The following is a 16,528-nucleotide window of genomic DNA, read 5'->3' on the forward strand; positions in this document are numbered from 1 at the left end:
GTTAAACGAGGTTTTAAATGGCTGTAATAACGGGAAACAAATTGTAAACAAAACACGACCTCTACAGAAAAACGGACAGAACTAACAATAAAATTGGCTTCAGCTGTTCCATAAGGATGGGAAATCTACTAAGGGAGTATGTTTTATCTATGCTCATATGATGGAGTGATGGAGCATTGAAGCCTATTATTTCATCACAACAAGTTTTATTAAATAGTTAGTTATAGTCCATTTTTTAAAATTCAAATTTAAATTAGAAAAATATTGTTGGTTTACTATTTTGTTTGCTCTGCTCTATTATTGAACAAAACATACTCCCTTAGTAGATTTCTCATCCTAATGGAACAGCTGAAGACAATTTTATTGTTAGTTCTGTACGGTTTATGTAGAGGTCGTGTTTTGTTTACAATTTGTTTACCCTTAATACAGTCATTTAAAACCTCGTTTAACCAAATAATACGATCTAATCATAAACAATATATTGTCCCCTAGTTATTTAACCAAACATTAAAGCACAAATCAAGAAATTAACCCTAAAACAATAGAAACAAAACTATGTCGACACTAGCGCCCAGTGTGGCGTACATGAACTAGACATGAAAAACGAGCTTCAAAATTTACAATGGGATGAGAAGTCTACTCTCCCACTCACACACCTAACCTAGTCTTACTCTATGGCGGTTTATTACTCAATGCTCTATCCAAAAGGATTTGGCTTCTGGATGGAACATGGAACTGGCTTCTGCTAAGTTTTGTTCTTTGTTGTTATTATTTTATATCATAAAAACTTCATTCACACTATTCACAGTCTTCAGTCTTGCTAAGTCAGTCAGTAGGCTAGGCCCTAGTCAGTAGTTAGTCAGCAGACTAGTCAGAAAAAATCAGTCCGGTGAATGGCAATCGGTAGTTGAAGTTGATTTTATTTTTATAAAAATAATGTTGAGTTGAGGCTTCAGTCATTATAGATAGGCAGGTCGTCTAGAATTTCATCAGTTTGTTTTGTAGCCTATACGGTATTTGGATTCTAATTTTGGTAGTGTTGGCAGATTATTAAAAGCCTCTAAAATAATTATAACTGCCAGCTCATGCTTATTAGAATAGCCTAAGTTAAAATTGTAAATAATTTATTTCTCACTATTCAGTAATAAAAAAAAAATAAAAAAAATGGTAGGCCTAGGCTTATGAACAATTAATTAGGACTATGGTACATTTATCAACCTTGCCCTTCACCCTTTAAATCATAAATTAACTTATCTTTTTCATAGACTTTGATAAGGAAGGTTTTTAAAACCTAGTCAGAATTAATTATGCAGCAAATTCTGTGGGGAAAGTTAGTTTTGGTTTTGGTTGCAATAGTAGCCATTTTACAAGTTGTACATCTAGTACTTTTAAGTCGCCTAGAGGCTCGACACCACATGCATCACCATGTTCATCGAACTGCCTCAAATCCTGGGGACGGTTCTGACTCTCAGATGACGGAGGTAAGTTTAAGTTACCGGTTATCTGTTGTCCTAAGCTTACTCCCTGAGCTAAATATACACTGGAGGTAAACTTAGCACTGAATAAGAAAATTGAGAGACGTTGACGACCATATGTAAGTTACTTAGGGTAGGTACTGTATCTAACTTAACTTAGTACTTACCTAACTTAACTTACCATTGCAGGCATAACTTAGGTAGGCCTAAGTTTAGACACCTGTGTTCAAATTTCACCAACCACCATGGATTTTATCTAAACGTGTTAAAGCTGCAACACTTTAGGTCTGTGACTTAAGGCATAGCTGTTCAGGCTAGTGCCTATCGCCCTAGGATGTAAAGGAGGGATATAAATAAATACTCAGAGGATACACGTCCGGTAACAGGACGTGGATTAGGCGTCCGGCAGTTACTGTCATAACCTAACCTAACCAACCAAACTTGTTGATAATGAAAAAATCAAATGAAGGTTCAATTCTATTCATAACATAAAATTATAAATGCCAAAAGTTCTAACAAAAGAAGAAATTACATTCAAAGCAAAATCTGTCACAAAAAGTTGAAGAAACCGGTGGGTTTCGAACCAGGGACCTCTTGGATATCAGCCGAGCACTCTATCCACTACACCACGAACAACGCTGGCCGAACATTGTATCGTTGTGGTAATGGCATTCCGGGACCCCACAACCCGGTGACGTCACTACCGGATGCCTAATCCACGTCTGGTTACTGGACGTGTATCCTCTGTGAAACAAATAACACACCCTGGAATATAAACTTTCTTGCCCAGAGCTGTAGAATCCAGCTTCTGATCTTATGTGGACAGCAGACTTTGTCATCCGTTTTTGCACAACCTATAAGATTCAGAATGTAGTCTAATTTTCAGGAGGTGCTTATTTAGTGACCAAGCTGTGGCCAATCAGCCAACATCAGACTTAGGCCTACGTCCCTTTTTTTACAACTTAAAGGTGGCATACTCGTCAAGTTGTATCTGCAGATTTTTAATAGTCAACGAAGATACAACTTATGCAGACAAGGAAGGATACAACTTGATGTTGACACACCGAAATGCAGCAGATACAAAGACGGTGACCTGTTTTTTGTGGGTGGATTTAATTCCCAAGAGAATGATTTACTACTTGATATAAGGTTATAATTTGAAATCTTTTCTATGTAAGGATCACTTTCCAGGTCGACGCTGTGTTTGGAACCCTTGTTCGTACTGTGGAACAAGGCCGAGTGCTTGATTCCAGCGGAGAGTTCCAAATAGTGCCATCTATTGCAGCAGCCACCAAACAACCCCACCCAAGAGGCCTCATAGCTGCCACGCCTGATATAAGTCTGGTCACACAGTGCTCGTTCAATCACGTTTATCGACTTATTGAGCTATCTCAGAGGTGGCAAGTAGGTTACTAAATTAAAGTAATCAATATTTAAGTTATCACTATCTTCTCAAAGTGATTACTTTTCAAAACAGTAATTCAAGGAATCCTCTCCAGTACAATCACAAGTTGGCCTACATTTCCAACAACTAAAATTGGCTGACCAACTGAATGTTTTTGTGTCAATGATAGCATTTTAACCAAACTGTTTCATTAGAAACATTTTTGTGTGGTTGAAGTGTACGGAAATATAAATTTATAAAATAATGAAGCTGTGATCGAGTTTTTAAACTTGTATGAATGGGACCTGTATAGTGGAATCTAATACTCGAAGACCAGTTAGGCAAGTTTTTTTTAATTCCCCACTAAGGGACACAAAGTATGCTAGCACATGCCAACTCTTTATCTTTAAAAGTCGCTTATGTTAAAAACACTAGGCACTAGGCACATTCAGGGATAGCTATCAAGCTATCACACCTCACTGTCATTTAAACTAATAATGCCTCAATCCTTTGGCCTTTCTCTCCAAGCCCATCAGTGGCTCTTAAATCTACAATCCACTATTCGCCGTGAGGACAAGCAGGTTCGCAAACTCTACTCGAAATTGACCTACCATGTGTTGTGAGAACGAGGCTTCACCCCCACCCACCCAAGTTGTTCGATCATAGTTTGGAAAATGCTGCACTGTGAACAATCTTTAGTTTGATTTAGTGGTTAAACATTTTATCTAATTTAAACTTTTTGGAGAGTATAAAAATTGCAAAACCCATTATAAACAACAAACTAAATTATACAAATAGGCTAAACGTAATTTTTACAAATTTTTGTGTGGTCTCAGTATTTTACCCATACCTTGATTGAGAATTAAATATCACTTGTTTTGGCAGGGTCCGATATCAGTTGCTGTGTTTGCCGAGGATCACCAAGTTTCCGAGGCCCTTTGGAAGGTTGCTGAGCTGAGAGCTTGTATGCCTGGTATAAGACACAACGTCACCTTCGCCCTAGTCTCCCCCCTACCAGCCAAAAGCTCTCCCCCTCTCTCCATGCCTTCCCCCCCACCACCTCACCCTTGCAGTCTTGGTAATGATATAGACACTGTCACCACGTCCACCAACTACGCAACAACCCACAACTATCCAGTGAACTTGCTGAGAAATGTAGCTCGAAGAGGAACTGCCTCCGAGTTTGTTCTGGTTATTGATATTGACATGCTGCCGAATGAAAATCTTCGTCAGGTAAGTATCTAATCTATGTTAGCCCTATAATAAATAGATGTGTTACCTAACTTACTTTATCATTGTAGTATAATATGTAATTAGTTTTCCTAAATTGACCTTCCTAAATTGACTAACATTTATAAACTGATCGGTTAAGGAGACAAGGCGATTTCAGATAGGCCTAAACTCTTTTTCTCTTACGGTTGGAATCAAAGGCTAAAGGTTAAAATACGCACATCGTGTCGTCCCCATCTTAAATAATTGATAATTGTTTAAAAAAGATTACAACAGTAGTTTTTTACGTTGTTGTAACTAGCTGTTACCCACGGGCTTCATCCCGTTTGAATTCATAAGTATTAATAAAACTTTTGATTTGCCAAGTTAAGCTGAAATAAACAAAACAGAATACAGTAATACAAACAAATAATCACAAATTGAAAGAATAGTACCGTACAAATAAGTACAACTGAGGTATTTATAACATTAGGTATAAGGAAAGTTCCCTTTAGAAAGGAATTAAACAACCTTAAAGGACAATTTATGAAATAATGGATAGTTTTGCGCAAGGTTTCGCGTCATGACGAATATTTTAAGTTTATGGTTTATGGGGGTGTGACTTATAGTTTTCTCAAAAGTTCATGGGTACTTTGGGATTTATATATGGATTACTGTTAACTAAAAACATCTTACATCCTGTACAAAAGTGTGTACAACAGTACACACATAATATATTTCTTTAAGTAATTAATGATAGTTTTTCAACCTTTATCCTCACAATTCCTGTGACAATGAGCCAAGCCAAGCCTGGCCAACTATCTGCACTCAGGTAAACATCTTCCGTTGCTTAGCTTATTTCCCATTAATTTTATTATGATTTTGGTTAACCTGGGTTTAGATCTAACAAGATGGGTTAAAAGATTTTTTACTGTAGGCTATATTAAGGAATATCCATAGACAGTTTTTGCTCCTATGGAACTTTAATTAAAATCCCATGGAGAATCAGTGATCTATTGTTACTTATTTATTACCAAGTAGGATTCTGTAAGAATTAATTAGGGATTAATTAGGAATTAATATTTCTAGAAAAAAAAAATTAATACTGATAATCAAATTAGATTTCTTTCAAATTTATGAATTGTTCTCAAGCAGCTTTGGTTCATGTTATATAGTTTTCAATAGCTATTTGGTTACATTATCAGAAAGAATATTTTTTTGATTGCTTTAGCTTGTAGTACGGGTAAAATTGTTGACAAATTTTCAGATTACTATATTAAAATCAACTTACTGCAGTGTTGTAGTAAAATGCCTACAATAAAGATTATGGGCCTTAATTAAAGATTGTGGGTGTACAACAAAAAGGTTGTACACCTAATGGTCATTAAAAGATGGAAAATATTAATTGTAATATAACTATTACTTTCCTTACTTTTAAAATACAATTCAAATCATTCATTAACACAAATAAATGCTACATTAAAACTGGTTTTAACCTGTGCAGGATTTCTTTGCATTCGCATCTCAGAGAGGACTGTTTCGTAAACGAGAACATGATGAAAAGAATGTGTTTGTTGTTCCTGCGTTTGAGGCGAAGGAAGACACACCTGTACCTCGTCACAAGGCAGAGTTGCTGAAGTTGGTGGAAGCTGGGGATGTGCGGCCGTTCTATGTCCAACTTTGCCTCAAATGTCAGGTGAAGTGACGAAATAAGCTTCTGATGGGTCACATGTCAAGTTATATGAATCAGAATCAGTTCTGTCCAATCTCTATCTAGAGATTGCCGTGTTGTTGAACTGGCGAAAATACTGGCTGATTTTTAAAATGCATTGTAGCAATCGATTGTAAACACTGGCCTGTATTTTGTACAGTTCATTGACAATTTGACCAACTACATTGACTTAGGAAGCCTGCCCGACTACATGTTCGTGTCAATACTTATTTACAGAATAAAAAAGTATATATTATTCTAACGCTTTCCTGTATGAGGATGCAAACCATTTAAGTATGTATAATGTAAAGTAGAGATTGCTTCTGTTTCTATCTGTAACTATTTATTCTGGGTCATCTCCACACCATCATCGCCATATTGTTGTTTGGAGGTTAACTGTAAAAAAAGACCATGAGGTCTCAATTGCCTCAATAAAGAAGAATTTTCATTAATTCATTAATTCATCTCCTAAATACCATGATTGAATTTTTTTTACCAAGGAAGGCCACCTTTTGGTTTTGTCAGTTTGTTAATTTATCCAAACCTTTTTCATGTGAAATTAGTAGTAAACATTAAAACGCCCAAGTATGATGATTAAAACCATTTGGGTAGGCTATCTGTAATATTATAGAATTAAAATGTATTTTGTGACTTCAAGAACTATTTGTCTTGAGCGAATACAAAATTCCTAAACCCACTAGGCAGAAAGCCCCTACAGTTCCCTGTGTACAAGTCCCTAGTGTTATTTTACACTTCCTCAAAGTTAACATGAATGGAGCACAACAATTTCAAAATATGTGAGGTTATACTAATATTCATTAACTTATGATGTTAACAGGTGCACACGGATTACGAGTCTTGGCAGAAAGAGCCCCCAGCCCCCGAGCTGGCTCCATTGTTCGAAGTATTGTGGAAGGACCCATGGGAACCATTTTACATCGCCAGGAACACGATACCATTTTACGACGAACGCTTCAAGCAGTACGGGTTCAACAGAATTAGTCAGGTAGGCCAAGTCTTTAGTTAACTCGGAGTCTCTACTTTCAATAAAACAATTAAAAAAGCTGGAAGCTTGTTGAACCCATGTTTTGGAACAAAAACTTACCTCAATAGAAATCTCTTGACAAAAAAAAAATTGAAGTAAAAAGTAAAAAAAGTTGGATGGTAAGAAAATTAAAAAAAATATTGAATTGAATAATTTTACTCAAGGGAACAATTTTGGCATGGAGGCATTTGGTTAGGACATCACTATAAAAACTTGCCTATCAGATGGTTCAATTACTTCTATGGTTCTACTTTCTCTTGTTTTATTATTTTTATGCTTATATCTCGGTTCAATTTAATTATTTGGGACATCTGTTTGGCTCTTGAGATAGTATACGATGTTGGTGATGTAGGCTATAGTTTCATTTAACGGTTAACACATTTTTTGTTATTAATTTCAGACTTTTTATTACAGTACCAGTAGATTTACCCTTGCTTTGGAATGGAGTAGGCCTAATAACGCTAAAAATATTTGATTCTTTAAAGCCACTAGAAAATATTACTAATACTTTACACTTCACCATTTGATAGAAACTCATTCAACTTTTGTACTTAATTGTAGCTAATAATTTATTTATTTAGAGAATGTTATTAAATCATTAATGACGTGACATTTGTCAATATAGTATTATAATAGGTACTCAAAACTAAATGGTAATTTCCATTAAAAAAACAAAATACCCAACCTACCCGATTTCTAAGCTACTTATCATTCAAAGAATAAAGTGGTTTAGTCAGCAACCTACATCTTTTCTTGGATTCTTGTTGAAATTTTTTTATGATCATCAACCAAGTTGAACAATTTTGGTCCAATACATTGCAGTGATGTTTCAAATAGTATTAATCTATGGCTAGTAGGATTACTTTAGTTCTTATGTCTAGTGTTTTACATATGGTTTGTGGGATTCTTTTTGAAAACGGACAAGTTGTTGAATACAGAAAATAGCCTACTGCTTCTAAAATATACAGGCTGTAAAATATTAAGACTTGAAAAAAGCCTGAAAGATGATTTTACAACTTCTTAATGCTAAATTATAATTGCCTTCTTTTGAATCCTCAAAGTTTCAGTACTTTCTCGCACTGGAAAAATATTACAAGTAAGTGCAGTTGCAAACGTTTGCCGGGGATAGCTCAGCCTACAATGGCTGGGTAAAGTTCCAGGCTCTGCGATAAGGTCAGGGAAACCACTAGGCCAATAGCCGGGTCTAACCGGTATAGGACAGGCTCATACACGGGCACTGTGAACAAGTCAAAAACAAGTCATCAAAACAAACGTGCAATAATCACCACCAGGCCTAAGCTGATTCTCCACTCTCCTAGGGGGTCGTTGCTGACTACGCAACTCAGGCTTCGTCCTAACTATCTAATAGTTAAGCCCAGAGTGCCTAAAACACAGTGAGTTACACGACGACTTGCCAGTAAAAACCACAACGCGAGTTATCACCAGGCGGGGTCTACTCAGGGCTAGAGATATACAAGGGCTAGGCCACGCGAGCTCAGAAAGTGATGCCAGGTGGCTCCCCACCACTCCGCCGCTGTGACATCACGGCGATACCTCGGGCTCCCGGCACCGTATATCTTAGCCTGTGTGAGCGCTGGTATTACCGCACATTTAGCGTTCATTAAGCTCTATGTTGGACATTTTTTATTAGGTATTAATGTATTTTATAAAAGTAATTGATTTTCAAATAGGATTACGTATAACATCAATTTTAATAAATAAAAAATTATTAACTTTAGTAGATATTTAAGGATGGGAGTGGAATGTAAAGCGATGGCTAACATTACTGTAGTTATTGATCCAATGCATTAAAGTTACTGTGTAATATCTGTGTTCATATTGCTCGAATGTATCTTAATATATGGATTTTTTATTGTATTTGTTTATTACTTATTCATACCTTTTAGGATTCATTGAGGTTATATAAAATACATTGAGGTTGTATAAAAATACATTACCTATACTTAGTATGTTGTAACTTTTACAGGAAGGAAAAGAATTTCAATGAATCAATTACATTTTATTATAGGCCCTACATATTTCAATACATTAAAATAACATATAGTTGCAAAAATACATTCAGTTGCCTGACTAACTAACCTCAATCTCTGTTGACCAATAACTAAAAAGTCGAGTTTTGGTGTGATTTTACTTCATCAGTTTACATTGTGATTTACGTTGTAAATATTTAGTTACGATATTATTTATTGTGCCTCGACTGTAATGTGACATTACTTTTAGAAACTTGAGACACTATTTTTTAGCCAGTTTTTGTGAACTTCATTGACTGTTTACCAACAACGAATATCACGGGTTTGACTTTATCACTTTAATCGTATTTATTAGTTGTAAAATTGTACTTATTTAGTTTATAAATTGTTTTATGTGGATATACTTACTTAATTTGAGGCCTGGGACATTACATTTAGCCCGTTTTTGAAACATTTCGTCATAAATAACAAACGATTTAATCGCCAAATGAAAAAGGCACAGCAGCATTTTATAGAAAAAACTATAAATATTTATTTTTGTATATTTGTCTTTATAACTATGTATATTCATGTAGGGGAATAAGTTTACTTTCATTTTATATAGTTGGTTTGGGTTTTTAAAATAATATATACGTGTGAATAATAACATGTTTTTCTAGACAAATATAAAGACAAATATTTTAATAAACATTTATTAAAAGTCATAAACATCTATTGAAATGATCAGTATACATAAACAATTCTTACTTTATTTGATCTCCAATGTTATTGCCTAAAAAGTTTTACTTTTACTTTATCTCTTTATAATACATTTTTTTAGTTTTTATTTAAAATTTGTTGTGCAAAATCGTGAAACTTGTCATTTTATTGTTATTGGGCCATAACTTTGTATGGTATGTATTGTAAAATGGTAATTGGAATCTTTTTACATTTCCATGTAGGGAAATAAATTCCAAACAAATTGTATATCTTATGAAACATTTTTGGTTCATGCAGCAATTTTTTTACCTACTGACAATATTTTCTACAATATTTTTAATATTTATTTCGTTGCCATTTTTAAATTCTTCATTTCATTACAAACACTTCAAGTTGGAGATAATAAATACGGTTCGTAGGTTTGATCTGTTGGTTTAATTTATATGCATTTTCGAAAATATGACTGCAAAATCGCCAAAAATGCCTTGCCACTACAGAGTTCGACCTTTGCAAGTTGGAGGGTTAACGAAACCCGCTTTAAAAATCACACTATAAAACTACATTATTATAAACACAATTATTAATATGCGCGTAGATGCCGGGCGACATATGCACTGCCGTGCTAGGCCTCGCACCAATGTATCTCCGCTACGTCACTGAGGAGGGGCAGGGGAGGGGAAGTAGGATCAGGCGGCGACCGCTAACATCAAAGGAGTGAGCCAGCCCTTGTATATCTCTAGCCCTGGGGTCTACTAGGCCACTATAATCCAATACACAACTCTAATGCCCAAGCTAAGAATCAGAAAGTTCACTCAATAGTAATACCATATTATTATATATGGCCTATAGTATACTTGTACTATTGTACAAGTATACTATAGGCAGAGTGACTAAACCTCTAGTAGCTGGTCTCAATAAATACCAAGCCAAACAAGCAAAGCTAAATGTCAGTTGCACTACTATTAAATTATTGAGCTACTTAGTAGCAGATTAATCAATATTAAATACGTTCCAAACACTCGATAAATATATTATTTGATAGCCGGTACTCCGCTATCCAAGCTACCAAACCAACATAACGTGTTGGATTACTAAACAAGCTGTTCAGGTTAAATTAAAATAATCAAATGATTAATCAATAACAACCCTACTGCTACTACTACTACTGCTACTATATCAGCGTTATATTACTTAGCTGGGCTTCTGTTAATAGGCTAATAAAATTAGCTACTAGCCTACTGGCCACGTGCTTCCAACTAGGCACGCCAAATCGTGCAGCCTATGTTTGTCGGGCCTTAGAGTTATTAGTAATGTAACTAACTCTTGGTTCAACGCAAAATAATATCTACTACGGTCAATAAAATATATTATTTGCGCTTTAGCGCATGCCCAGAACCGTCAGGAATATACTTTAGTATTATTCCTGACTAATAAACAAATCCTAACTACTGTCAGGCTTTGACCAGCACGGTTACAACTCTAACTCTCGCAATAAAATCAGAGATTGATATTATCAAACTAATAATATCAACTCCTTAACCAAAATTAAAAGAACGTCGTCCACTCACCAGTAGCGGGTCTTAACCCAACTTAACACCGACACTCACTGTCCACCAGTCTCTCTTCACACCACCAACGTACACAGGACACTCGTCGTCTCCACAGGACACCAACACTAACTTCCTCACTGTCTGGGATCCACGACTCGAATGTCCGTCCTAGGCTACCCTGAACATCTAGGATATCCCAGGCTTATCGGTACTGATAAGCGGGGTCAAAGGGCGCTAGCTAGCTTTACCATATTTGAGTCTTGTCAGGGTTCAAGGTGGCTGTATATTAATTTAAAGGCTGTATATTTGGGGTATAAACCATTTCCACCAAACCAGTCACTTGGAGTGGCCAACTCTGTATCTACTGTGTGCTGCAGGGATTCACCATCGGGTCCTTTGCATAACATCATCGTGCCATCAGCAAACTAAAAGATAACCATCTTTGACATCTTTTGGTAGGTCATTTACACGTACAGTAGACCCCCTCTTAACCGACCCTAATGGGACCGGACCTAGGTCGGATAACTCAAAAGGTCAGTTAAAACGAGCAATTCCTAAAAAAATAACATAATTATTTGCTGTTCATTTGGAATTGTATAATCAATGTTTTGAAGTTGTACTTGCACTATTTATAAAATAAACTACATTTATCTATTTTTATTTGTATTGATAGAAACGTCGCAAAAAAACACAAAACACGGTTACATCAAATACTTTCAGTGGAATAAATTATAGTTGTAGGCAAGGATCAATAAAACTTCTTATTTTAGTTCTGTAATATTAATTAATGCTTGTCAAATCTATTGTAATACAATACAGAACATTTCGTCGAAATTAAAAATACTAGCAAACATTTTATTTCTAGCAAAGAAAATATTGTGATTACGAGTAGGTAGTGAACAAATACGGAGGGACAGACAGGCATCCCATTTTTAAAATAGTGTGGATAGATGTTTTTTTCCAATTCACTCCAAGAAAATTTAGCTTGAGTTAATTTGTCAGCATTACTCTGTCCAGTATTTATAGCAAGTATCAACAGGTTGAATTTCAGCTGAAGTGGTGTTTAGGTGTGTGAACTTCACGTTGCGGGATACAAGTTTTCCGTTCTCAACAATGCGTTCCTTGTCCACCGAGGAGTCAAGACTCATTCCTCGTTCCACCCAGAGAAAGATGCAGAACTCGAGAGGAACCGAATGTTATTCCGCCAGTTCAAAATGGAACTCAAGTCTAAATACCCGGAATCGTCTAGACGATGCTACTAAACCTCTGTAACCTTATAGTTTTAATTCTATAAAACAGAAAGCACATCTAGTAATACTCTGTGCACTTTTGAAGTAAATAACATATCTACTAGAGTTTAAGTTGTGGTAAGTGAACAAGCTTTTTTTGTAATAAAACGTTATTTTGCTGAGCATGATGTAAGTTAATAGGTATTACGGGACATCTTAGTGACTAAAGATCGCGCCACTCATCTACATTCATACTTGGCTAAAAAACCTACATTCGTATGGTCTTCGTTTCAGAATTAAGTATTAAACTCCCTGGAAAATGTGCACTAATGTGGCAAAAAGATGATCCAGATTTTATAAACCCCGGTTTCCTAGAACTCTTCTACACACTGTGATGTTAAAAGATCTATTCTGACTCTGTCTCTTGGTTAATGTTTCCATGATCAATGCTTAATCCACATTTGTAATTAATTATCTAATGGGGTTTCTATGTGGGATATGTCCCTGATTCCTATTTGGCATCTGCCAAAGATTTAACCCTCTTTAGGCCAGGCCATCGGTTTGCATGTGATGCGCTATGGGCCTGAGTGATAATTGCACCCTTTTTCATGGTGGGGGAATTGTTCTCTTCTTTGCGCCCCTAGGCCCATTTATGTGATGCAGGAAATCATTCAGAAATAAAAGAAAACCAGCAAATAGTGTTTTAACCCTTACAGATTGTTATTTGTCAATTACAAAATTTATCATTACACATTTTATTCTAGATTTTGCAGTTTTTAATTTTTAGGGATCCCGATTTATGAGAGTTTTCTGTACAGTGTTCCTGATTTTTTTTCTAAAGAAAGTATTACATCTTATAACTCTGAATAAATCAACATGATTTTTTTTTAATTTATAAAAAGTCTTCCACGTAAGTAGCGATTTTTACAAATAATCTTTATGTTCATAAATATGCAAGCATTTGGCTACCTTACAAGTTTTCCGAACCCCAAATAAGTACGTGGTTATATTTTAAAACCCATATGTAATCCTTATATTTAATTCACATGTTGTTATTTTAATCTAAACTATAAATGGTTCTAAACTGGACAGCACTTATATGAGCAAATATTTTCTAGCTGTACAATTGTAATCAAATTTAGTTTGAAAGAATCTGTGATATTAATTACGTAGTGTAGAGTTAATGTACATAGAATTACCCAAACAAGTGTTTTGACAAGTGGTTTTAAATGTCTAGTAATAATCAAATTCGACGAAACAAATATCTAGTACAGTGAAATTAGACCTTAACCTTAACATCTAAAGTGAAAGCTAACCTTCAACGCCAAACTGCTCAATATAGTTCCCATAATGTACCGTTTAAGTTACACCATTCTGAGCACTGGGTTTAATGGAAGTTTAAGTTGAAAAATTAGCAGATTTTTGCTTTTCATGAAATGTATGGAAAAACTATGTTTTCAGCACAAAAAACTTCATTTACAAAAATAAACTTCCCAACTTTAACCCTCCTCTACACCCAAACCCGACGCTCGAAGTGGTGTAAATGTTTACCTGACATTACGGGGACTATATTGATTAGTTTGGTGTCGAAAGTTAGCTTTCACTTTGAATTTTTAGGTTAGGCGGTGTGTTTTTGGCTAATAGCGCCGTATTTATTTTACAAAATATTGTGAATCTTATTTTTATGCACTGTATTTTGTTAAAGGACAAAAATTAGTTTATGTCCTGTTGTTTTGACAGTACTTTATTCAGATCTCAGCACAAAACTTTATGTGCCATGATGGGGTTGTGATTGTAACAATATTAAAATTATATGTTTGTTTAGTCCACCATTTGTATGGTTAAAGTTCCAGATTTTATTTTATGCTATTGTTTGTTTATGACGTCTCTAAGCCAGTTTTCAAGGATTCTGTGGTGAACAGGATTATCAGCAGATGGATCAAATATGTTGGTGAATAGATTTCTGAATAATTTATTTAATTTGTAAAGCTTTGTGTTGGACGGAAGAAGAAAAAAAATGCTATGATGTCCAGTCTATGTGGTTCGGTTGCCATTAGAATGTCATAAATGTGATTAACTATTTTTTACAGTTGGCAAAATTTGTGTGTGTCTGATAAGTTTTTAATCTATTCCCGAACTTTTATAATCCTGCTGCTAATCTAGTCTACGATAATTTAGTTAATATTAGTTACTTACCTGTGTGATTTTAGACATTTTACTTACACCAGTATTATGTGTTCATTAACCTATTGCTTTTACGACAGCTTTCTAATTTATAGATTAGGTTTAAGTAAATGCACCAAAGATTTGTGTACGTGTGTATACACTAGTAATTATTGTAAGTTTGGTATGTAGAATCAATCAATGTACAATGTAGGAATAATTTATTTGACTGAGGGTGTGACACGTGACAGTGTATTAATGATACAGTTGTGTAAAATACAGCTAAAGTTTGTTTATGTTGATTGTTATTTGCTTGTGTCCGTTATACTTTTGCAAAAATTAGTTTTCCCATTTTTACCCTCAAAACATAACATTTTGCAACTTCTTTAAAAAAAAAATGCGGAACTAAAACAATTGTATATTGAGACTTTTTTGTACAGACAATGAATAGTAACAGAAAAAAACTTTTTAATTAAAATTCCCATATTCTTATGGAGAATAGATGTTGTAGTTTGTTTGTTAGATTGTTAGATTTGTTTTATTGAAATATGGAATTTGACACAATAGAGGACTCATTCAAGTAAAAGAAAATTAATGGAAATTCACTCAGTCTGCAGATTTGAAGCAGCTGGGGTATTTCTTTTATTTGATTAACTAAAAGATTACGTGAGAATGATCAATGAGGTGTCTGATATCCTTTTTATAGGACTGAAAGCGAGTATATTGACTGGGTTTAGGTTGTCTTGGTGTAAGTTTTGACAAAGTATTATTGTCAGTTGCATTGTGTTTTTGCAATTTATTGTAGATTATTTTTGTAAGTAAAATATTTTAAGCTATGTCACATAGATTACAAGATATTTTATAAAAAGAAAAAATGTAATTTTTTTGCATTAGGCCCCACCTCCATCCCCCCAAACAAAATTCTCAAAATGGTGTAAATTTTGAACATAACATTGCCAATTACAGTTTAGTATTTTATAATATGTTTTACAATTTTAACTAATGAGAAAACTGTCACACCTTCTAGTACTATAGCTCAAACAGTATTGAATAATTGATAGAATTGTAAGTAGTATTTTATTATTTTTCCTATTGTATATTTTTTGTTACTCAGTTAAAGGAAATAAAGAACAGTTTTACAAAAAAAGTTCATTTTCTGCTGTGTACAGTGTTATACATTACTGTTATTCCATCACAAATGTTTTCCTTTTTACAAGTCATTAGTTGCAGTTTGTTAATGAGGGGTACATGCCTTTAAAAAACCCCAATATTCAATGTTGAGAATTAATTCCAAATACTATATAAACTTTGTAATAGAGAGTAGTCCATCAAATAGTGAAACAAAATACATGGTTTAGTTTAAGTCTTGACAAGCAAGCATATGCATTCACCTAATGTTAAGGAAAAATACCCTTTTGATCGTCTTAACTCGTTATTGAGATTCAGAAAGTAAAATATTTCTTCAATGAGGAAAACTTGAGTGGCTTAAAGGTGAAGACTTGAAAAGAAAATTAAAGAGGTTTGGCCATTTATTAAAACTAGAGGTCGTCCCTTGGTCGAAAACTCGACCAAAAATATGTTATTTACAGTCTTCTTTATTTTCACCCCACACTGTAAATAAAACATATGTTATTAGAATTTCTTACATTTGTTTTGATTTTCTGTTTATGATTCGTTGTTATTTCGTTACCAGCATGGCAAACCATAAAACCCATGTTAAATTTTTAAAATTCCAAATTCATTTTTTGTGCTTATTTTTGAGCCTATTAGAATTTTTAAAGGGATTCTGCACATCTACAGGAAAATATATTTCTAATAGTATGAGTAGATTTTGCCTACGATGCACACGAGCTGAGAAAAAAGGTTTTAAAGAAACATGCTTGCATATTAATATATAGATAGATAAGATTAGAACAACTTTTAACAGGCTTTTGATTGATACAAATATAAACAATTTTAAAACAGGTCTCCAGCCGATAAATGCCAATGGTCATTATGGAAACAAACATATTTAAAGCCACTCAAACATAATTTACACTTATCCACTGAACAAAGTGTGGATTTTGCTACCC

The 16,528-nt window shown here is 34.4% G+C and overlaps 1 protein-coding gene across 1 annotated transcript; it reads left to right on the top strand.

Moving 5' to 3' along the window:
- The first annotated feature begins 937 nt into the window (after nucleotides 1-937).
- LOC128986438 (beta-1,4-glucuronyltransferase 1-like) lies at nucleotides 938-15,575 on the top strand. The gene is made up of 6 exons (XM_054406811.1): nucleotides 938-1,481; nucleotides 2,667-2,879; nucleotides 3,745-4,092; nucleotides 5,573-5,764; nucleotides 6,618-6,785; nucleotides 12,132-15,575. Exons 1-6 carry the CDS (start codon nucleotides 1,308-1,310, stop codon nucleotides 12,324-12,326), a joined length of 1,290 nt encoding a protein of 429 aa, XP_054262786.1. The 5' UTR covers nucleotides 938-1,307; the 3' UTR covers nucleotides 12,327-15,575.
- The last annotated feature ends 953 nt before the right edge of the window (nucleotides 15,576-16,528 follow it).

This window comes from Macrosteles quadrilineatus, unplaced genomic scaffold, assembly GCF_028750875.1.
Source record: "Macrosteles quadrilineatus isolate MER2022 unplaced genomic scaffold, UCM_ALF_1.0 Scaffold_2__2_contigs__length_208266976, whole genome shotgun sequence".
Taxonomy (NCBI): Eukaryota; Metazoa; Arthropoda; class Insecta; order Hemiptera; family Cicadellidae; genus Macrosteles; species Macrosteles quadrilineatus.

Bases quoted from the DNA above. Each gene is read 5' to 3' on its own strand.
- LOC128986438 (XM_054406811.1), top strand. From the start codon at position 1,308: ATGCAGCAAATTCTGTGGGGAAAGTTAGTTTTGGTTTTGGTTGCAATA. The intron at 1,482-2,666 runs GTAAGTTTAAGT...ATCACTTTCCAG, and splicing joins CTGACTCTCAGATGACGGAG to GTCGACGCTGTGTTTGGAAC. The intron at 2,880-3,744 runs GTAGGTTACTAA...TTGTTTTGGCAG, and splicing joins AGCTATCTCAGAGGTGGCAA to GGTCCGATATCAGTTGCTGT.